The 22295-nt window shown below is 31.2% G+C and overlaps 9 protein-coding genes and 2 non-coding genes across 10 annotated transcripts, besides 3 other annotated features; 4 read left to right on the top strand and 7 right to left on the bottom strand.

Annotated features, from left to right (window-relative positions):
- Positions 1-393: 393 nt before the first annotated feature.
- Kpol_1046trna2 lies at positions 394-475 on the bottom strand. Its single transcript has one exon. It is a non-coding gene; the product is annotated as a tRNA-Ser (tRNA).
- Positions 476-1584: 1109 nt separating this feature from the next.
- Positions 1585-2091, bottom strand: Kpol_1046p16a (putative metallothionein; the record flags this gene model as incomplete). Its single annotated transcript, XM_001642933.1, has 1 exon — positions 1585-2091. The coding sequence occupies one exon, from the start codon at positions 2089-2091 to the stop codon at positions 1585-1587; it is 507 nt and encodes a 168-aa protein (XP_001642983.1).
- A 793-nt stretch (positions 2092-2884) lies between these two features.
- Kpol_1046p16 (Tkp4 protein) lies at positions 2885-3217 on the top strand (the record flags this gene model as incomplete). The annotated part of the gene is made up of 1 exon (XM_001642932.1): positions 2885-3217. One exon carries the CDS (start codon positions 2885-2887, stop codon positions 3215-3217), a length of 333 nt encoding a protein of 110 aa, XP_001642982.1.
- Positions 3218-3954: 737 nt separating this feature from the next.
- Positions 3955-6693, top strand: Kpol_1046p15 (Tkp4 protein; the record flags this gene model as incomplete). Its single annotated transcript, XM_001642931.1, has 1 exon — positions 3955-6693. One exon carries the CDS (start codon positions 3955-3957, stop codon positions 6691-6693), a length of 2739 nt encoding a protein of 912 aa, XP_001642981.1.
- Positions 6694-8368: 1675 nt separating this feature from the next.
- Positions 8369-8440, top strand: Kpol_1046trna1. The gene has a single exon. It is a non-coding gene; the product is annotated as a tRNA-Gln (tRNA).
- Positions 8441-8591: 151 nt separating this feature from the next.
- On the bottom strand, positions 8592-11939 carry ECM32 (RNA helicase; the record flags this gene model as incomplete). The annotated part of the gene is made up of 1 exon (XM_001642930.1): positions 8592-11939. The coding sequence occupies one exon, from the start codon at positions 11937-11939 to the stop codon at positions 8592-8594; it is 3348 nt and encodes a 1115-aa protein (XP_001642980.1).
- Positions 11940-12642: 703 nt separating this feature from the next.
- Kpol_1046p13 (PICOT family protein) lies at positions 12643-13383 on the top strand (the record flags this gene model as incomplete). The annotated part of the gene is made up of 1 exon (XM_001642929.1): positions 12643-13383. One exon carries the CDS (start codon positions 12643-12645, stop codon positions 13381-13383), a length of 741 nt encoding a protein of 246 aa, XP_001642979.1.
- A 213-nt stretch (positions 13384-13596) lies between these two features.
- Positions 13597-15585, bottom strand: RAD24 (Rad24p; the record flags this gene model as incomplete). Its single annotated transcript, XM_001642928.1, has 1 exon — positions 13597-15585. One exon carries the CDS (start codon positions 15583-15585, stop codon positions 13597-13599), a length of 1989 nt encoding a protein of 662 aa, XP_001642978.1.
- Positions 15586-16948: 1363 nt separating this feature from the next.
- Kpol_1046p11 (40S ribosomal protein uS9) lies at positions 16949-17873 on the bottom strand (the record flags this gene model as incomplete). Its single annotated transcript, XM_001642927.1, has 2 exons — positions 16949-17356; positions 17850-17873. 2 exons carry the CDS (start codon positions 17871-17873, stop codon positions 16949-16951), a joined length of 432 nt encoding a protein of 143 aa, XP_001642977.1.
- Positions 17874-19483: 1610 nt separating this feature from the next.
- Positions 19484-19804, bottom strand: RPP1A (ribosomal protein P1; the record flags this gene model as incomplete). The annotated part of the gene is made up of 1 exon (XM_001642926.1): positions 19484-19804. The coding sequence occupies one exon, from the start codon at positions 19802-19804 to the stop codon at positions 19484-19486; it is 321 nt and encodes a 106-aa protein (XP_001642976.1).
- Positions 19805-20532: 728 nt separating this feature from the next.
- Positions 20533-21336: a sequence feature (this is one fragment of gene Kpol_1046p9, which is interrupted by a gap, the other fragment is Kpol_1046p9f1~contains possible frameshift sequencing error~similar to Saccharomyces cerevisiae THI3 (YDL080C); similar to AA sequence:UniProtKB:Q07471).
- Kpol_1046p9 (uncharacterized protein) overlaps positions 20533-22295 on the bottom strand; it is a gene marked incomplete at both ends in the record, with an annotated part of 2497 nt that continues 734 nt past the window's right edge.
- Positions 21343-21633: a sequence feature (this is one fragment of gene Kpol_1046p9, which is interrupted by a gap, the other fragment is Kpol_1046p9f1~contains possible frameshift sequencing error~similar to Saccharomyces cerevisiae THI3 (YDL080C); similar to AA sequence:UniProtKB:Q07471).
- Positions 21637-21774: a sequence feature (this is one fragment of gene Kpol_1046p9, which is interrupted by a gap, the other fragment is Kpol_1046p9f1~contains possible frameshift sequencing error~similar to Saccharomyces cerevisiae THI3 (YDL080C); similar to AA sequence:UniProtKB:Q07471).

The raw sequence follows: 22295 nt of genomic DNA, 5'->3' as shown, positions 1-22295 counted from the left end.
TCTGAAGGTGAAGAGGAAGAAGAAATGGAAATTGATTCTGAAGAAGAAGAAGAAGAACAAATGGAAAAACAAAAGATATTATTAAAAAATAAAAAGAGAAATTCAAAGAAAATAGCATTTTAATTGGGATAATAAATTAAAAATCTTTTTAAAGATTTAAATAATTACAGTATTTAGTATTATATATCAGAACTCTGAATTTGTGTATCATAATAATAAAATGGGTTGAGAAATTCAATCAATATATTTGTGAAAAAAATAAACTCTATTGAATTTTATAAAATAGATACATATGTATCTGATTCTAGTATTTCTGAACTATAAGTTCATAAGTAGTTGAAAATATAGTACTATGCTATCTTTGATCATAGAATTAACCAAAAAATTAAAATTCGACAACTGCAGGACTCGAACCTGCGCGGGCAGAGCCCAAAAGATTTCTAATCTTTCGCCTTAACCACTCGGCCAAGTTGCCATTAATTTATAAAAATTATTAAAATAACAATGCCACCTGGTATAAATTAAAAATTCTAAAATAATTTATGAAACAACCGCAAATCTTCTTCTTGCAATTGATATTAGGTGAAAAGTGTTGTGACTTTAACCTGGATACTCGAGGATAAAGTTTATGTCACTATTGCTATTTTTCGTACAAGGTGAATGTATCGATTTCTCTAATATATAAAAGGAACAAATTTTCAGTTCCGATATATAAAACTACTTATGTTATATAGACTACTCTGCTATAAGATGAGGATTGAGTTACCACTATCTGACCTCAGTAATAGGTCAACGTACCTATTTAACGTATATCTACTTACATTGAAGCTTGAAGCTTTTACCATTCTGACAAAAAGTATATTTCCTAAATATGATGAACTGTAAGTAACCTCCAGATTGAAGTTCTCAGCCTCTCTAAGAAGTCAAAAAAAGTGAACAATAGAATTATTTATTATGCCAAATGACGTATATAGGAAATATCTCACAAATGCTCTATAAATATTTGTAGAGAATTATGTTGTGGTTTTTCTACCGAATCGTTCATAGTAATAGATTCTTTATTTATTTCCAAGGACATTCTTAATAAGTTGATATTGATCCGGTGTATTAAAGTATATAATATACACATGGGAATATAATTAACATGACAAGTGTCGATTAAGATCTTGTCATTTCTTATATAAAGTGTTGGAAAAGTTTTAACGTCAGAAATAACACGTTCGTGTAAAGTAACATTTCTTTATCCTATATGAATAATGTCGTAATACGTATATATCACGTGTTACCTCATAATTCTGACAATATTTACTTCTATTCTTGACAATTCAACATCTAACAAGCTATAATGGATTTGAATAAGAAAACTTTAATGAAACATAAAAATAAAACTGGTTTAAATTGTAAACCAAAACTGATATTATGTAATTAAATTCTATTTAATAAACTTTTAAACATATAAAGAACTAAGATACTTCCATATTAGTCAATCGTTATTAACCATGTAATAGCTAACAATTATATTAAGGTTATAATTGAAAGAGAGAAAATGAAGGTAAAACTAAGGATTCCCCCAAAAAACCAAAATCAATCCTTTTCAGAGGAGCAATCACAACATTTTTTGGAATTAGCACACCCTTTTTGTCTATTTAAGCATAAATCTGAATCCTCACAGCAATTACAACATATGTTTATTTTGCAGATACAGTCATCCTTTGAACTACATGATATTTCTTGGCTCTTATGACAACTTTTAATTGTACATGAACATTGAGAGGTACAAATTTCTATTCTACAAGCACATTTTGGGACATTACTTCTGCAACAGACTTTTGATTTAGCTGAACATGAACATAACTTTTCACTACAGCTACACGATACTTTCTTACAACAACCTGTCTCTTTTTGTTCACAACTACAATTTACCTTCCTATTACCAATACAATCATCTTTATCACAGCATTTTGAGTTGCTTTTGCATGTACATTTCTTGTCACCGCATGCTGAAGGTTGTGAACTATTTCCACATGAACATGCAGTTTGGCACAATGTACATTTGCATTGATCATTACATTTACCTACTTGGTTGACCATTTTTAAAATATTATATTAACTTTTGTTTCTGTTTTATATCAATGACACTAATTATTACCTTTATTAGTGTATGCCTTTTTTTTATAATAAAAAAAATAAAATGGAACCGATAATTATTGCCATTTCAAGAACTTTAAAAATTTGTAATGACAAGAAATGTGATATCGACATCTGTTTATATACCTTTTAATTATTTGTAAAGTCCAAAAATTTCAATCATAGTTCAAATTAATTTTATTCGTTAAACATTTCAAAATAATTCAGCAAAACTGCCTCAAGCTACTTAACTGATAAAGGAATCAAAAATATTAGAAGAGAGAGTAACGAAGTATAATTAACTAGATAAAATTTATTATTTTCTATATCTTCTAGAAAGATTATTTGATTATAAACTTTCATATATAATTCAAAATCGCAGGATATACCATACCATACAGCATTAATGCCGTCGCCATTTGAGGTTTTAATTCTGTACGTAAACAGGAAAAATAACGACATCGAAGCAAAAATAGAGCTATACATATGGTTTCCTTTAGATTAAGCAACCAATAAATAGAAGTTTACAAAGTATTGGAAGAAGTATACTCATCTCGGAGTATATGGGTGCATATTGTTGCTTTCACTGTACATCAACTCAACTAAGAATAAGAGAACAGTATGGATATGGATGGAATGATGTAAACTATTTTAAAAATGGTAACAAAAGAGCGACTATTGCTGACTGAAGTAACTAATGTAATATTTTCAAATGAAATATTTCTAGTAACATATATTTCATGTGGAAGAGAACAAAATGAAGTCGCATTTAGAGACAACTACTGGCCAGATTTATTCTCAACATCTGATTTATTCATCTTCCGTTGTGACTTTAATCTGGACACTCGAGGATAAAGTTACTGTCACCATTGCTGTTTTTCACACAAGACGAATTTTTCGATTTCTCTCATATATAAAGGGAACAAATTTTCAGCTCCAATGTATAAAACTATTTATGTTATATAGACTACTCTGCTATAAGATGAGGATTGAGTTACCACCCAGTGACCTCGGTAATAGGTCAAGATCCCTATTTGACGTATATCTACTCATCATAAAACTTAAAATCTCTTTATATCCTGAAAATTAGTAATTTCCGATGGAACATTCTTAAGTTAATATGTATGTATTGTTTCGAAGATAGCTTGACAAGAATGATTGCATCGTGAATATGCCCAATATTATGTATTACTCTCCTTGATAATTATAAAGATGAAAAATAACTATTATTTAAAACTATTGTAGATTATTATTACTGTATTGAGGGTTTCCTTTCAATCGTGCTGTTCACTCAATTGTTCCATAACAGGATCACTTCTTTTAGTTTGATACATAGTTAGTTATAACATTTAAAGTACAAATCTCCCGTTCGAACAAACCCACGTAACACATGATAATATGGCTTTATTATGTGTATTCTTTGTTGTGAATTCTTTAGTTGTAGATATCTAATAATTGTACGTTGAATAAATGCTGTTATGGTAATTATTCTATTCGTCTATTTGGTGGTAGATTAGTACTGTAAATAAGTATATTTATTAATTAAAGAGTTCTATATCCCCTTCTTCTAATGTACAAAGTAAGTAAATAATATACAATACTATACAACTGTTTCAAATAGCAGTCACTATTATTCTTTATAAGTATGAACGATAATAACACTTATTATCTGGTGTCATAGATCTTACAATCCATTCGTATTAAACTATGTTGAAACAATACATATGAAAGTACCCACGTGATCAATATCAATAATTATTTAATTCCCTGTGTATATTATATTGTACACGTATTTTAATACACCGAATCAATATCAACTAAATAACTATGTCCTTGGAAATAAATAAAGAACCTGACATAATGAAAGATACAGCACAGAAACATTCAAATGATTCTCTACATGTTTTCCCCTCCTGGACTTCATCAGATGAAGATTTGATCCACGAACCTACTATAAACGCTTACATTAAATTGCTATTCAACAAACAAGACGAACTTGAAGATGAATTAACAAAATTGCTATTGTCACCTCGAAGTGAGGAAATTATCAAGAAAAGACAAGAAACTGAGGATGAACTCTCAGATGTGAGAAAATACATCAAAGTGTTCAACGAATCTTTAGATTTTGAGGATTTGGCTGAACCAAATAACTTGGTCACAAAGGAACCATCAAAAATGAATAACAAGGCAATTGGTTCTAGATTGGTTAATATCAAAGGTGAAGATATAGCATACGATGGTCGTCTTGATACTTATCAATTTACTTCGAAGTTAAAGAGTATTAAAAACTACCCAAGATGGCTTGAAGAATTTAAGGAGTTCCTTGGAGCACATAACTTCGACGATATCACAGAATTGTCAAATGAGACAATTATCTCACCAGCTGAGAATCATGTTCTCATGAAAATACTTAAAAGTACTATCCAAGATCCAAAAATGGCATACTTCTTGAAATCAGTCAATTCGGCCATAATCTTATTAAATAAGATTGATAAAAAATATCATAAAACTTTTACAATGCCATTTAGAGAGATATTATGGAAAGATATTTCATTAAACAAGAATTCTATTAATCTGGAAAAGCAACTTTCAGATGCTTCTGTCTTAATCAAATTGGATATACATTTTGGTATTTTAAAGAAGTATGCCATCACTGATTTACGTAAGCGTACTAATAAATATGTTATTGAATTAATTCAATTAGAACATGGAAATCCATATAATATAGATGCCTTGTCATTTCTTGGATATATCGAAGAAACGATTAATGAAGAAATAAAAGAGGATCTCGAAAGAGGCATAAAACCCATAGAAAAAGGGAAACCTTTTGCTACCTCAAAAGTATCTAATACTCTTAGACAAAACCAAGAAAAATGTCCTTTACCATACCAGGTTCCAGTAGTTTATACTAATCGATCCATGTGCTACAAAGAGGCAATCGCCAAAAATACCAATATGGAAGAAAGAAAGTTATTCCAAGAGGCTTATAAAAAGGAACTTCGTAATTTAAAACGTATGTTGGTGTTTGATATAAAGGCAGGAATTCCTCGAAATCAAGTTAATGGAGAAAAAATCATTCCAGTTAAAACTATCTTTACTGTTGAACAGGATGGAACACACAAAGCCCGTATAGTATGTCGTGGCGATCAACAGACTCCGTCTACTTATGGAGACATTAGCACCGCTCTGTTAGATATGGATACCTTAAAATTATTGTTAATGATCGCTAACAATAGCAAGATGGTGATACAAACTTTAGATATAAATAATGCATTTCTATATGCTGATCTAAAGGAGGTGATATATATACCACATCCGTATGAACCGAAGAAAGTGGTTCAACTAAATAAAGCGTTATATGGATTAAAGCAAAGTATGAAAAAATGGAATGATCATTTAAGAAAATATCTAAATAGTTGTGCACTCTATGACACGGAATATACGCCAGGCTTGTTCATGAATAAAGAAAAAACCATTATCATCGCAGTCCATGTCTCTAACTGTATTATAGCCGCTAATAACAAAATGACACTAAAAAAGTTTATTAATAATCTAAAAGAAACCTTTGAATTAAAAATAGTCGGAACCATGGAAAAAGGTATACTAAAAACTAATTTTTTAGGAATGGACTTATACTATGACATAAAGAAAGGAGAGATATCTTTATCATTGGAAACATACTTAAAAGGTATAGAAAATGATTGGATCGATGAACTAAAGTACATAAATTTCGACAACTGTCCTCATTGGTCAAGCTACAATAACAAAAATAAAGTAATTCCAACTCTTTCAGAAGCAAGGAAAAAGGAAATTACAAAAAAACTCCGAATAATGTCAGGAATAATAAATTATATAATGACAAGATGTCGTTATGATATTGCATTTGCTGCAAATAAATTAGCAAGAATAGTTAATTCGCCAGATGAGCAATCGATAAAAATAGCTCAAAAAATATTAAAATATCTTTTAACGACAAAAAATCAAAGATTAATTTATAGAAGAGAAACTGTAAGCAAACCGATTATAAATATAGTAATAGATGCATCTTTAGGTACAGAATGGGATTTCAAATCTAGAATTGGTGTCATGGTTTGGTATGGCAGAAATCTATACAAAGTTATATCAAGAGCGACAACCTCAATTAGGGCGTCATCTACCGAAGCTGAACTAGATGCAATTTATGAAGGCTTCCAGGAAGGTAGATTATTGAAGAGAGTCTTGGAAAAACTAATAATATCCAATAATATTAATATTAATATTTTTATCGACTTAAAGCCAAATGTCCAGTTTTTAAAGAAGGATTATAGATCCAAGAAAAGAGATAAATTTTTAGATCTGAAACTAGCAAAACTCTCAGAACAAGTTCGAAGGGGCATAATTGTGATAGAAAATATATCTGGTATATTTAATGTTGCTAATATTTTAACCATACCAGTAACGACAAATCAATTTAAGAAATTAATTGAATGTTTAGAGAACAACTTAAACCCCGAAGATATTGTTCATATAACTGAACTAAAAGAATCAGAATCCAAGAACAAAGAGAAGATGTTGATGATCAGCTAATAATATCGTAAAAATATGTCTTTAAGGAGGTATGTCAGAATTATGAAGTGACACGTAGGTTATACTCATCTCAACATTATCCAAAAAAGGTAAAGATGTCAAAATGGTAAGAGCTTTAAGCTTCAATAAAGTAGATATATGTTGAATAAGGATCTTGACATATTACCGAGGTCACTGGGTGGTAACTCGATCCTCATCTTATAGCAGAGTAGTCTATATAACATAAGTAGTTTTATATATCGGAACTGAAAATTTGTTCCCTTTATATATGAGAGAAATTGATACATTCACTGTTCAGATGTAAAAGTAATATCTGATTGATTCATTTTGGTGATTGATACAAGATGTTTTTAATATAATATTTATATTTATTTCTCCGTAGTGTCTTATAAATGTAACTAAATAAATATATATTAATATTTTAGATAAACAATATTTTAGATGTACCAAAATGTCATGCCTTTTTATATGTTTAGATCCAATCTCATAATCTTAATATTATTTATTTATGATAATAAATTATGATGCCTTTGCACTTCACTTCTTATGATATGATTTGGCAATTACTTAGAAGGTCGAGTATGACATTTGCGATCGAACAATTGCAACGTGTCATAACCTTTACTGTCATAACCTTTACTGCCATAACCTTTATTGCCATAACCTTGAAACCCATTAGTGTGAACCATACATTTTAGGTTACAACATTCACCTTGTACGAAAAACAGCAATAGTGACATAAACTTTATCCTCGAGTATCCAGTGTATTATTTGGCCTTTAATTATTATTTAATTGTATATTGAATTTGGTATACGTTAGAATGAAGGCTGGTAAGCGTATATTCTATAGGATCTTAAGGGTTGAGATCTGTAAGTTAAAGTAAATATACTAGTTAATAATAATAAAGTTCTATATTCTTTTATGTACAAAGTAAGATACTAAATAATATACAATAATATACAATAATATACAATGATCTCTTTAAATATCAATGTTAATATGTTGAAATTGTTGATCATTTTTAATAGGTGACATATTTCTTAAATTATATTTCTCCGTGAGGATTTTATATATAATATAAAATAATAATATAAATATGTAAAGGTAATCTTGGAAATCAGATTATCCTAATCTTGAGATTAGTGTCCGTATTTATACGTTTAATCTTCGATCTCACAATCTTGTAATTACTAATCATTAATTCTAACAATTCCTTGCACTCTCACTCAAGTATTTTAGTTTATTGGTAATTTACCAATAATATTCTTTTTATTTTGTTTCTAGAATGTTCTACAATATTGCAAACAATCAATAACCTGATTGTTAGTAATTACCTGATTAGTTATTGTATACCATATTAATAGATTGATTTATGTTATATTATCATAGATATATCTATGACGTCATGAACATCTTATAAAGTAGTCACGTGTGAGTGGAAATAAGGAACATTCTGGAACCTTCTAGGTCAGAACATAATAGCATGTAACAACATTCTTGTAGTGACACATATTTCTTCACCTTCAAGGTTCGTATGAAGTAACCTCGAAATAGTCTCGAAATAATACACCAGGTTAAAGTCACAACAGGACAGGCAGTAATTTCCCGAAGAAAAATATGGTATTCCTTTTGCCTCAGTTAGGATACCTTTTAAGAAAAGTTACAAAATTTAGTGGTCCTATAGTGTAGTGGTCATCACTTTCGGTTTTGATCCGGACAACCCCGGTTCGAATCCGGGTAGGACCTTTTTTTTGCTTCAAAAAATGTTAATTGGAAGTTAAATATATATAATTTTTGGAGCTAATCAACAAGAGTTGCTCACTGCTATATTATTATAGTTCGAATATCTTTATTGTTTATCAGATTGTTTATAATAATACATATATAGTTATTTGAATTAATATACATCCAAGTTATCATGAACTAAATTAACCTTTTGAAGTCCTCTAATGTAGGAACCCCATGTTTTATCTCCACGAAGCATTACATCTTTATTACCTACTATTATTAAACCATTCTTAGCTCTTGTTAATGCAACGTTCATTCTTCTCTTATCACTTACAAAACCAATCTTATTTTCAGGATTATTTCTAACACATGAAAATATAATAAATTTCTTTTCATGACCCTGAAACGAATCAATTGTAGAAACAAATATGCCATTTATAATATTAATTGTATTTACTTTTGGTCCTTCTAAAGTATTTCCGCTTGCTTTAGAATTCAACAGATCAATTTCATCAAAATCCTGGAACATTTCTACTTTTTCAGGATTAATAACACTATCGTTAACCAGTAAATTTGACAGCAGATCCCTCTGGGCAGAATATGGTGTAATAATACCAATTTCATCCCTTTGAACATTCTTATCCAAAATAAGTTTATACAAAATTTTAACAATTTCACGCGCTTCTGATATATTATTATATGTGAAACCAGCTGACCCTCTAACTTTGTTAAAAACTTTTCCTTCTCTACCCTTATTACAATTGTAAAAGAACAATGGGTATTTAATGCCTGGGAACTCTTTATCTTTAATAGTGACACCATCTTTTAATTCGCCATTATAAAATGCCTTGATTGGGAATTTACTAATACTTGGATGCATTCTATATTGGGTGTCAAGCATATGTGGTTTCTTGTATGAGCCATTTAATAAAACTCTTTCAAACAAGGACATTTCTAGTTGGGGAACATTGCTGAAACTAGACAATTGCTTTTCATCACCCACGAAGACAAATGTTCTTAAGCCTGGCAATGAAAGTGGAACTAAAGTAGCGGCTTCTGAAGATTGTGTAGATTCATCCATGATAACAACGGGTAACTCCTTGATGGACTTCAGTTGTCTACCACCGGCTGCTATGTTTGTAGTGAATATGATTTGAGCTTGAGAAACATATCTATCAGCAATAGTGGTTTGTTGCGTGGAAAGTTTATTGATCTGATTTTTTGAAATATCATTAATTCTACCAGAACGTAACTTCCTTAAATTTTGTTTCATTTGATCAGGCAACTGTTCATTGACAATATTGTGTAAACAAATTTTGCCCAACGGGTGATTAGGGCCATACTGAGGCTCTTTTCCTTCAGAAACAATTCTCAGAATTTTGATATTTGGTCTATTCAACAAGAATTTCTCAGCAATATTGTCAATGGCAATGTTACTTGCGGCAACACACAATATAGGGAAGGAGTGAAAATTCTCGATCATTTGAATAATGATTTCTTCAATTGTTGAAGTCTTACCGGTACCTGGAGGACCTTGTAAGACCGTGATATGGTTATTTAGTACATGTTGAATTGCAGACCTTTGTGATTCGTTTAAATTTTCATTTGAAAATCTTAGCCTATTATTAAAATCAAGTTGCTTAATTTGCTTTTGTCCCAAAATTAAATCGATAAAATTTGGATTGTTTATACGAGTCATTGCAAACATGATTCTATTAGCTTGTGCTGAACATGGTAATAAGTAAAATTCGTCACTAGACGCCTTTCTTGGTAACGGTTGCTTATTCCAATGAAATAATTCCAATAAAATCATAATTTGACCACGTTGAGCTTCGACTTCTTTCACATAAGTATACCAAACAGTCGATTCATCTTTAGTACAAAGCATAATACATTGTCTATTGTAGAAAGGGAGCCTACCCATTTTTTTGAAAAGCGGTGATGTCAGTCTCTCTACTTCGACATTATTTCTTTGTTTAAGAACGGCAATTAAACCTTGGTCTTGAGCTTTCATTGGCCATATAATTCCAAAGTTTTCTAAGTATTCATTTTCAAGCTTCTGTTCTAAAAACAGGGCATATGAAAAATGATTCAAATAGGATTCTAGATCATTGTAAGTTAGTTCAGGCTTATATTTCAAAAACTTTTGATAATGTATACCTTCTTCTAGATTAGATGTCGAGTTATCATTTAATTTATGATGAACCTTATCTTCTTGTGTTTTGGTTATTCTGTTTTCTCTTTTATCCTCTGTTTTGACCAATTTTTGCTTGTTGGAATCTTTAGGCCTGTTTTTTATTTCATCACTTTCTTTAATATCATATTTCTGCAAGGATTTCCTTTCTGGATTATTATAAGATGCTAATTTATGATTGCTCTCTGGAGTTTTTATCTTTTGTTTTCCCTCAGGCTTGGCCTTAACGTTAGAATTAGATTTCATACCAGTTTTAGAAATATTCTGTTTATTTCCAGACAGTATTTTGTCAGAGTTATCATTCTTTTTGTTAGAATTTCTTTGTTTTCCTTTATCTGATGAAATATTTGAAGATGACAATTCTGAATCACTAAAATCAGATGAATCTAAAAATTTGAATTCCCTTGGAGTATTATTCACTTTCTGTCTACTAGGCAATTTCTGTTGTTGAACATTATTGTTGGGCCCTTTAGAACTGGTATTCAAAACAGGAGAATTCTTCCTACTATTTCTAGAAGAAATAGAATCCGTGGATTTATTATAGGTGGATATTTTTTTCGAACTTGTTGTCGATCTTGAGTTTCTACTTTCTTTACCTTTTTTATTTAATGTATCCAATTTTGTAGAGGATGAAGTTGCTCGTATACCTTTAAATGACTTTAAACTCAAAGAACTATCACTTTCAATGACATTATTTATCTTTTTAATCTCAATAGCTCTCTTGGCCATTTGTTCATGAATGGTTAGCGGCTTCTTGGCTTTCTTACTGCCAGCATTCGATCTTTTCATATCTCTTCTACCTCGACCCATTTTTCTCCTAGTTTCCTTTTTAAATCTTCTATTAGGGCTCTCATTAGGCTCTTTTATACCTAGCAAAAGGTAAACGAATTTACCACTCTTATCAGATTCATAACCAGAAGGTGAACCCTTTTTCTGCAGGCATTGATTACAAAGAATGTTACCCCTCGTGTTGACGTTCAAATTCGATTCTCCACCACATTCTTGACAAGTACAATCTCTTACTTTTAAATAATTATCCCAATTTTTTAATATAGAACCATTTGAGAGAGTATAACAAGTAGTTGGTCTTTCATTATCTGAATATTCTTTATCTAGGCACGAATTACACAAAGCTAACATATCAAACCCACCAAAACGAATAATTTGCAATTGATGAATATTAGAATCATTACACTCTTCACAACAAACCTCTTCTTCCCTTAGAATATCTTCAATTTTCTTATGTCTCGTTGACGACAGATGTTTCATCATCTGTTCTGCATCTTGGCTTTCATTGCACGTAGCACATTGAAACTGACCCATCTAGAACCTGACACCTTGGAAACAATAAATTAACCTTATAGAACCCTTTGAGGAAGAATTCAAACTAAAACTCGATATAATAGTTATTTTATTTCAACTTAATCTTTCATCTCAATTGAAACTCTTCTTAAGTTCAATTTTGACGTTGCGATATCGTAAATACTAATAGAAAAGACTTGTGTCACGTGATATTAATTACTATAACGTTCATGTTAATAATTCTATTTAAAAGAAGACCAAATCAATTAGTAAATGACAGTTCGCTTGAAACAACACTCTTGATATATGATAATTTGATCATAGATCAGCGTTTAGCATTATATTGTCTCATTTAAATCATATCTTTGTTGAATTTGTATGTGCAAGAAGAATTCGATTCGAAATATTTAAGCACATTTGGAAAATTTAAGTAGTCAAGTACAAGTAAGAGTGCTATTAATCAACGAAAGTGTGCTGTTTTGCTAAAGATAGAAGGTTAAATTGATAACATTAGTTGGCTTGTCGAGGATTCAGGATAGTGCTACTTTTGTGAGGTGGAGAAATATTGAAAGTTTGGTTTAGTTAATCACTTTTTTTTATTATTATTATTTCCACATTTCGTTAATTATTAATATTGGAATAGGTTATATTACTAAAGAAGGTAGATAGAGATATTGCCTAATAGATAAAAGGAAATAATTGAAAAAGTTTAGATATTTTAGGAATGCCACTAATTAATATTGTTGATCAAGATCAATTCTCTAGATTGACTACTACCGAAGCTAATGGTAAGATTGTTGTATTGTATTTTTATGCTACTTGGGCTGAACCTTGTAAAGCTATTAATGATGTTGTAAAGGCATTAAGTGATGAGCCAACAAACCATAATGTTCAATTCTTATCTATTGATGCAGATGAACATTCTGAAATTGCTGAACTGTTCAATGTTTCTGCAGTACCTTTTTTCGTCATCATTCAAAATGAAACTGTTTTGAAAGAATTGTCAGGAGCTGATCCAAAGGAATTTGTTTCTGCTTTAAATGAGTGTAAGACAGCTGCTTTAGGTGCAGGGTCATCTTCTACTTCTGCTGCTTTAAATGATGAAGCTAGAGTTAGTGATGATGAGGATGAGGATGAAGAAGAAGAAACAGAAGAAGAACTTTTGGAAAGGTTGACTAAATTGACTCAAGCCGCACCTGTCATGTTATTCATGAAGGGCAGTCCTTCTGAACCTAAATGTGGGTTTTCAAGACAAATAGTTGGTATCCTAAGAGAACATCAAGTTAGGTTTGGGTTCTTTGATATATTGAAGGATGACTCTGTCAGACAAGGTTTGAAAAAGTTCTCCGATTGGCCAACTTTCCCACAATTATATATTAACGGTGAATTTCAAGGTGGTTTGGATATTATTAAAGAATCGTTGGAAGAAGATTCAGAATTCTTTCAAAATGCTCTTCAATCTTAAATTTGCTTAGGCAATGAGTAAGAAGAATTATCAGAAAAAGTATAAGTTGAACTTTCGAATGTTCCATTTTAATCCGTTCCCACCATTAAGTCATCCAAATTGGTATTAATTAATCCGTTTGGTAATATATATTTCTATTCTAATTTTATTTAACGTGAAAAACGTCATGTAGTCGTTATAATGTTATATCATGCATTATTTACATTATTATTGTTACAAATCTTCAAGATCTGAATCAGAAAGTGATTCATTTATATTAGTTATTGGTGCTACTTGTGTAGCTTGTGTAGCTTGTGTAGCTTGTGTAGCTTGTGTAGGCTGCTGTGACTTCTGTTGTGACAAAAATTCATAGATCGAATCGTCGTCGTCGTCGTCCATGTCACTATTGCCCATGTCAGAGTCAACGATTGGGTCATTCATTAATTCTTCTTCCTCATATGCCTCGTCATTTAGCTCATCATCATCATCATATAACTCTTTCAATTTCACTAATCTATAATCTTTTTGATACTTTTTGTTATTAATAGATTTCACTGATGTACGTTCATCCTCAGTTTCAACCTCAGTTATATCATCTACAGTTTCTGTTGTGCCGAGGTCATCGCCAATTCTTTTCAAAAAATCTATGTTATCCTCAATTTTGAATGTATCATTATTTAGTTCCAATATATAGTTTTTCCTTTTTTCATCTTTTATGCTATTAATAAAATGAATTAATGACTTCTTTTTGTAATTTCTTAATTTTCTAATATAAGGACCGTAATAACCATCATAGAGTACAATATTGTTATATTCTTTCGAAACTTTGTACTTGTACAACGAAACATTTGAATAATCAATAGCCTGCTCTTTAAACTCATCTTGAGACTTTCTAATTTTCCATTCCCTTGGAAACGCTGCTTTACCATGTAATTTTTCAGCATCCAACGTGTGGTTTACTAGGCTATGCCGTATGCTTCTTGCTGAATATTCAGTTAATTCTAAATTAGATCCAAAACTATTACATTCACTTAAGGTGTCAGTAATTTTGGAGCCTAACTCGATTGGGAGTTTTGCACTATTAAATTTACCATAGTTTTCTAATAATCCAAGTGTAAAATTTTGACTCATCAATACGTCCCTTGCTGTAAGAAATAAAGAATTGATCATTTCATTATCATCAGGAATTTCAGTGGAACCATATATAATTTTTCCAATGATGTGAAAAAATGATAATGACTCTCTTCTTGTAAATAAGGTTACGTATGAATGAGAAGTAGCCCAAAACTCCAATGTTGCTATTGCAGAACGAAGATCACCACTATTGAGTGATAATTCCCTTATGAATGTATCTTTAATTGACCACTTGTTATTCTGCATGAGTAAATGTTTATTTTTTATGCAAATCTGACTTAAATATTTCCTCAATAATGTGGCATTAATCGGATTAAACTTAATTCTTTTTAATTTTGGATGTTGTAAAATATCTTTCCCAAAAACAGTTTCGGCGGTAAAAGTTGTATCCACTGAATATTGGTAATTTTGGGTAATGTTATCATCACTAGGGATGTCACATTCTGTGAAACAAATTACAAGAGGTGGTAAATTTGATTCCGAATCATATAGCCATTGTAGTAAGGCTTTTCGTATTTCTGATCTGGTATTGTTGTGGAACATATTTGGTAAGTCCTCTACCATCACAATTGATAGATTTTGGCCAATTCTATATTTAGCTTGATTTAAGAAATGTTTAAAATGAGAAATTGAAGAAGATCCCGATGGAACAAAATCAACCTGGTACTCAATCAAATCTGGGTTTGAACCAGTAAGACCAACTGTCGATGATCTATACATAGGTATTAAGCTATGAGCTAAGTGTTTGATTACTGAACTTTTAGAAGATCCGCTTGGGCCAGTTAGCAATAATATATGACTATTTGATGTACCATCAAGCATTGATGTTAATTCATTTCTAACAGACTCAAGTTTCTTATTGTGTATGGCTACTTCGCTAATATTTGTGGGGGAATATTTTTCATACCAACATAAAGAATCACTTGATGAATCATCGACAGTCATTTGTGTTTCATTTTTTATCGAATTAGTAGTGTTCGATCTTTTCTTAGTTGGTGAAATGTTTTTACCTTTCCATTTATCGAATTGTGAGCTTAGAAGATTTAATGCACTTGAACTTCTTCTAATAGACGGTCTCTCTCTCTCCATTAAACTTTAATAAAGCTAGCCAAGTTTCGTTTGGAATCTGCAATTTCTCTTTCTTTCACCTTTTTTAACAGACAACCAAATATACTCAATATTTCTACTGAGTTAGTTATATCAGACAAAAATATAGCCTTTGCATCCAGAGAAAGATATCTCCAAATGTATAGAATAAATTAAACTTGGGTTTCTTGGCATACGTAGTACGTTTTGTACATATAATAATAGATTAAATGATATTCAAATCTTCTTTGTACGTTCAATTCTTTTAAATCAACAATTCAGTGAAACATTTAACTTGAAAGAATTACCCGGTCCGATATTTTTGTCTATTTTGCTACTGGAAGAGAAAAATGGGTAGCCTTACCGAAATAGTAAAAAATAGTATGAGGAATTGCCGCCAACTTAAAGCAAAAGACAGAATAAGTCTAATAAGCAGCTATCAGTAAAGCAGTTATTTGCCGGTTTACCATATGTATATTTGAACTACATATAGTGGTAATTCTTTAATATATAGATATTAGTATTGAAATGCTTATCAAAGATGGAAAATAAAAAACAAAAGTATATACTAGTAGATTTATTTCTACAGACTACTGTAGTAGTTACCAAGAATAAAACAATAACAAGTGAAGGAAACGAAGTTTTGATTTTTTGCAGAAAAGACACGGGACTATTTATACGTTTCAAAATATAAGATATGCAAAGCCGGTTAGCCGCTGATCTGCTTCATATATATTTTCACTCGTACCTTTAGTAGGATTGGGGTTAAAACAATAAATTAAAGTAGGAAAGATGGCTTGATGTTATAATTTTTTGTGTCATTTTATTTTTATTTTTTTTCATATTTTTGTGGTAGGATTGTGATTGACACAAAAGGAAAAAAACATATTAGGACCGAATGAAAAGAGAATTAAACGAAAGAAACAAACCAAAACATTAAATATTTTGAAGAAAAAAAGAAAAATATAAAGAAATGGGGCACGTGACCATGTAACAGGTTTTCATACTATTTGTACAGAATTTGTTACCTAGCGATACCTTCACATCAGATCAAACCTTAATAGTCTGGTTTAACTAGATTCTTGGTACGGAAGTGTTTATAATTATACAATATACAAAAGAAATGAAGCATTTAGGCTATTAGGATTTATTTATTTTTGATATTGGTTGATCATACATGAAAAATGATATACAAAATATGTTGCTATGAATCAAAGTAGTGACAGGTCGTAATGCATACGCTTGTAACTTCAATTGATTAATGTTAATTGATGTTTAAAAAAAAGAGAGATAAATGTAATACAATATGGAGAAAACCAGTATTTGAACTCCATTTCGCGATACACATATATGTTTTCTTTTCTTCTTAACGGTAAGATTTTTGGAATCTAGAACGAGCACCTTTACCACCGAATTTCTTTGGTTCTGGTTGTCTGGCGTCAGCAATCAACAAGGTTCTGTCGTAAGAAGTGAAAGCCTTCTTCAATTCGTTCTTGGATTGTTCATCAACGTATTTTTGATGGTAAGCAACCAAACCTTTAGCAATAGCTTGTCTGATAGCGTAGACTTGAGAAACGTGACCACCACCGGTGACTCTAACTCTAATGTCAACGTTAGTGAATTTGTCTAAACCAACCAATAATAATGGTTCGTAAACCTTGAATCTCAAGATTTCTGGTTCAACCAAAGTGATTGGACAACCGTTAACCTTAATCAAACCCTTACCGGCTTTGACGTGGGCAACAGCAGTAGCTGATTTCTTCTTACCAAAAGTCTAAAATAAAATGACAAAACAAGGATTGTAATAGTAAATCATTGTTAAAATTAATGTTAGTAATTTTTGTTCATCATCATACTAGAAGATAAAAACAGACAAATTATTATGATTGATAAAATATATCAGGAATCGTCCCTTTAACACAATTGATTATTTGCATTTTTCAAAATCGAGCTTAAATCTAGTCGTAAATCTAAATATCATATACCATATTATAACTACCACTATTCAAATATCTTGTAGCACCATATAAAAGTGATATGAATCTCAAATAAAAAATTATGCTACGTATTTCTTGTAATAAACATTTCTATATTTTTTCGTTCTATTCAAATGTCATAACTTCCCCATATAAACTTGCATTTCTTCAATTTTAAAAGCTCTCTGAACTCAATTCTTATTAATTTATAGTTTGACAATCCATAACATATTTATCAATATTATCCTCTCTGTTTTCATAAATCAATTTATATTTCGTCGTTTTACATACTTGAACACTTGGGACAGCAGACATGTTGCAATATTCTTGGTGAATTTAATCCAAACTATATTAACAAGTTCCTACAAATATACCTGTTTTAAGATACTTTATTGTTATATACAACCAAATCTACAATTTCAAGATAGCTCTACCTTCTTTCCAGAATACAATACATTAGAGATAGATAGTACCAATGCAAACAAGTTGTTCCTCGACCCAGTATCCTACAGGTAGGAAGCTAGAGAACCTACAACAATTTAGTAACAACATGAAGCTAACTAACTGTATCTATTTTCAATATCACATCATCAAAGAGACTTTATTCCATCATGATCCATAATGCTATTTACTATTGAATAATCAATAATCAATAATCAATAATCAATAATTGATTGCACTACAAACAAAAGCTGTTTCAATTTTTGCTATTGCAGCTTGACGATTTGAAACTTTTCAGTGAAATGAAATTATTCTGGAAATTGTGACGAGATGAGATGAGGTAAAGGCTGAGACGAGGTTGCCAGAAGCATTGGATATCATTTAGAGAGGAATGGTTAATCGGTACCAGTGTAGCAATTCTTGTTTAGAAGGTACCTTCCAGTCTAAGGTGGGTTCGCTCTAGGCAGAAAAGTCGCTATTCTATGGCGAGAATAACTTGGTTTGTAGACAGAGAGAACTTTTACTAATTCCCAGGAAAAAGGATGGGAGAATACTTTACTGTCTCTCGATGAGATTTCAATAAGGTAATTGAATTACGGTGTTTCTTTGGACGGAACGCGATTAATTTGTGCTAACGCCTAGTTGTTGGTAACTTTTTGTTTATGGTCGCGCATTTTATCTGGAATGAAAAATGAAAGGAATAATAGGAAAGATCATATCAACCATCCATTGAGGTGTGTGGATGTTCAAACACCCGTACATTTGTAGTCACCTGAAATATACCTATCAATTATTACTATTTTAAAGGTAATGTCATTCCATAATCCAAAGACTGTGATTTAAATTGTATAACTACAAATTGACCCCATATCCAACTTAAATAGAATACAAGGTTACTTGACAAGATGTTTAAAGATAATTGTTATTCAGGCTGAGATCTTTGAATGACTGGAGGTCGAAGCACTAATAGTTGTATACTTTTTAGAGCTTTGTTTGTTGTGACACCAATAAGTGTCACAATGATAGATAATACCAAATACACACGAATTTATTCACGATGAGAGATAGGCGGGAAAGGAATCAAATTGTCTGTAAGATATTATAAATGTTTATGATTGAACAAAGTATTGAGAAGGTCTGTGGAGTAATTACCTTCTCGAAATCTTGTGTACGATGTATTAAATCCTTGATTTAGATCAAACGCTATTGGTATTAACATCCAGCAATTTCTAAATACCTTTAAATATTACTAGATTTGCGCATCTCAGTGCCAAATATATTATATATATCATAATACACATTCGTGTATTATTGTATATTTACTAGATAATAAAATTAATGTAAAGAAGAATGTTTCAATTAAATTGAATAATGGTAATTTTTATATAGATTTTATACCAAAAATTATCTTACAATTTATATATTAGTTGATTATAGTGCGAATGAGATAAAAATAATAGTTATATGGTATTATTTTAATTCCCTTAATCGAACAAACCGAAACCCATGTCATCATCGGATTCTTCCTTGGCTTCTTCTTCTTCCTTGGCTTCTTCACCGGCAGCAGCAGCACCACCAACAGCACCAGCAACACCAGCAACTGGAGCGGAAGCACCAGCACTGAAGTTAACCAATAATTGTTTCAAGTCTTGGGATTCCAAAGCCTTGGCAAAGATATCAGCCCAAATACCTTCAATTGGTAAGTTGGCAGCATTGGTTAAAGCCAACAAGTTGTCAGAAGAAATTTCAATTTCAGAGTCAGCTAAGATTAAAGCAGCGTAAGCCAAAGCAGTTTCAGTAGACATTTTTATTCTTCTTTAATACTTCGATAGAGATAATCAATTTAAGCTTCCAAAAAGAGCAGACTATTTCTTTAGTATTCTTACAATAAATAACAATAAGAAGAAGACAATAACTAAGATCAAGAATTACTTATAGCTTTAAAAAATCGAAATCTTTAACATCTCACTTTAAAGTATTAATAATTCATATTGGAATAAACTAGAACAACTATCTCATTAGATGTTAAACTTGATGTGTGATGTTAGAATTAGTTAAGAAGTGAAAAGTTAATGAAATGGTGATGATTTAAGATGTGTGAAAATTTTTTTTCAAGAAAGTGCGTGATCATAAAATACGAATTCATTAAATTGGTTATTTCAAAAAAAAGTCATGTGACATCAGGATCGATTTCTTTTTATACTTACGGAAGTATATAAATATAATAAATTTGATCCCGACGACTGTAATTCTATTTGTCTCTAATTTGTTTATTTACAGAGGAAACAAGCTGAATAATAATTCTAATCTATACTCATAAAACAACAACGAATATGGACAAATAAATGATAAAATAATAATTCAGCTGTTGCCTAAAGTCTCCCTTGATGTACTTTTTTTATTTCATATTTATTATTACATATATTAATGGGATATACTGCAGAAATCGTACTCTGTAGAACCGTTCCCCTTTGTCTTTTCAATTTACCAGAAATAAGCATCACATAGCAATCTTTTCATTCTCGTAAAAAGTTTAACTCATAAAAAATATGTCTGGATGATGCTGATGCTTTTTAGGTGATGAATAGGTGGACGTCGTGGTGGAAGATGAAAACGATCCTGGTGAGATGTAATCAATATTTCTCCTTTTATTTTCCTCATTATCAGGGTTATCTAACCTTCTTTTCTTTTCTTCTTGTTCCCTCATCCATTGCTCCATTAATGATTGAGGAACATCCATAGGTGGTAACATTATTTCAATCATCCTAATTTTATCATTTCTCGCAAAATTTGCATCTTTTAGTATATTTTGAAAATCTTCCACTGTCACAATTTTCTTAGCCTCATAATCTATGGCTCCAAATACTTGAAGTAAATTTAAATATTCCCATTGTTGAATATCATAATATTTAGCGTTGGATCGATGACTTAAGAATCTATCAATGGAATACCCTTGATTGTTCATTAAAAATATGTAAGGCTTTAAATTCCATTTAATCATTGTAGATACTTCTTGCATAGTTAGCTGGAAGGCACCATCACCCACAAATAATATAACTCGAGGCATTATTCCATTAGTTTTTCCGCTTTCATATAATTCATCAACGGCAAATGATGCTCCAAGACATGCACCTAAAGAGTATCCCACAGACCCCCATAAACATTGTGAAATACCATGTGATTGCTTAGGGAATCTCGTTTGATTGATACCAAACGCCGATGTACCTGTTTCTGTAATTATAACATCCTTTTCCTGAAACCAATGTGAAATTTCATTCCATACCCATTCTTGTCTTAGAACTGATTTTGATGGAAGTTTAGAGGTTGGGACGACCATTACAGGCGGTTTTATTGAATCGTATTTGATCAGACTTGAATCTACCCTTGATAATAAAGTATTTAGAAGTGGTTTAATATTTAAGTCAGGATAAAGCCTATTCCTAATCTTGACATAGGTGGATGTAATCAATACGACATCTTTTGCTCTATATGAAAAATGAAACGAACTTGTATGGAAATCGGGTAGGGTGCAACCAATAACAATAACTAAATCAGCAAAGTCTACTACTTCTCTTACGTGTGGAGACGATATAGATCCACTAAATACCCCTCCAAATTGGTCATTATTCTCATGCTACTGAACCCTTTCCCATTGGGGTACAAAATAAGGGAATTTTTGTTTTCTCACAGAATAATCCGAGTTGCATCGTCGACATTGTTCCTTGAATCTCAAGCTTCTGCTACTTAAGTAAGATGTTCTGCATTGTAAATTTTTTTAGAACAAATGTTCCTATACTTCATTTTTCCCACCCCCAAATTATTATTCTTTATCGTGTAAAATCCAAGGGGGACATTCAACATTGACTAATGTTTTGTGAACACCGACCATATCAACCGGTAGAACCCAATAAACTAGCTTTTAAAAATCCAAGCCTTGGTTATGCATTAACCAATTTCCTACACCAAAAATTCGGAATGGAAATAACGGGAGGTTACAAGAAAATACTCTGCCCTCTCTAGGGAAAATGTGTAATTTCATTTTCTTAATGATGTAGCATATACTAGTAGGGTGGTTTAATCAAAGTGGTGGGGTCCCTGCATACAGAAAGATCGCCAATGAGTAAAAGAGACCGTCTTATCCTTTAGGGTGATACATGCTGCACCACAGTGTGGTTGAAAACCCCACACTTTTATTTGCTACCACCGAGCCATTGTGGCATAATCTCTATACTCCCTCGCGCGAAGATGGTAGTGGAACTATCTAGTAGAGGACATATCCCGGAACAACATAGTGCA

Source organism: Vanderwaltozyma polyspora, genomic scaffold, assembly GCF_000150035.1.
Source record: "Vanderwaltozyma polyspora DSM 70294 KpolScaffold1046 genomic scaffold, whole genome shotgun sequence".
Classification (NCBI taxonomy): Eukaryota; Fungi; Ascomycota; class Saccharomycetes; order Saccharomycetales; family Saccharomycetaceae; genus Vanderwaltozyma; species Vanderwaltozyma polyspora.
The sequence above is the reverse complement of the archived record's forward strand: the minus strand, read 5'-3'. Positions and strand labels throughout refer to the sequence as shown.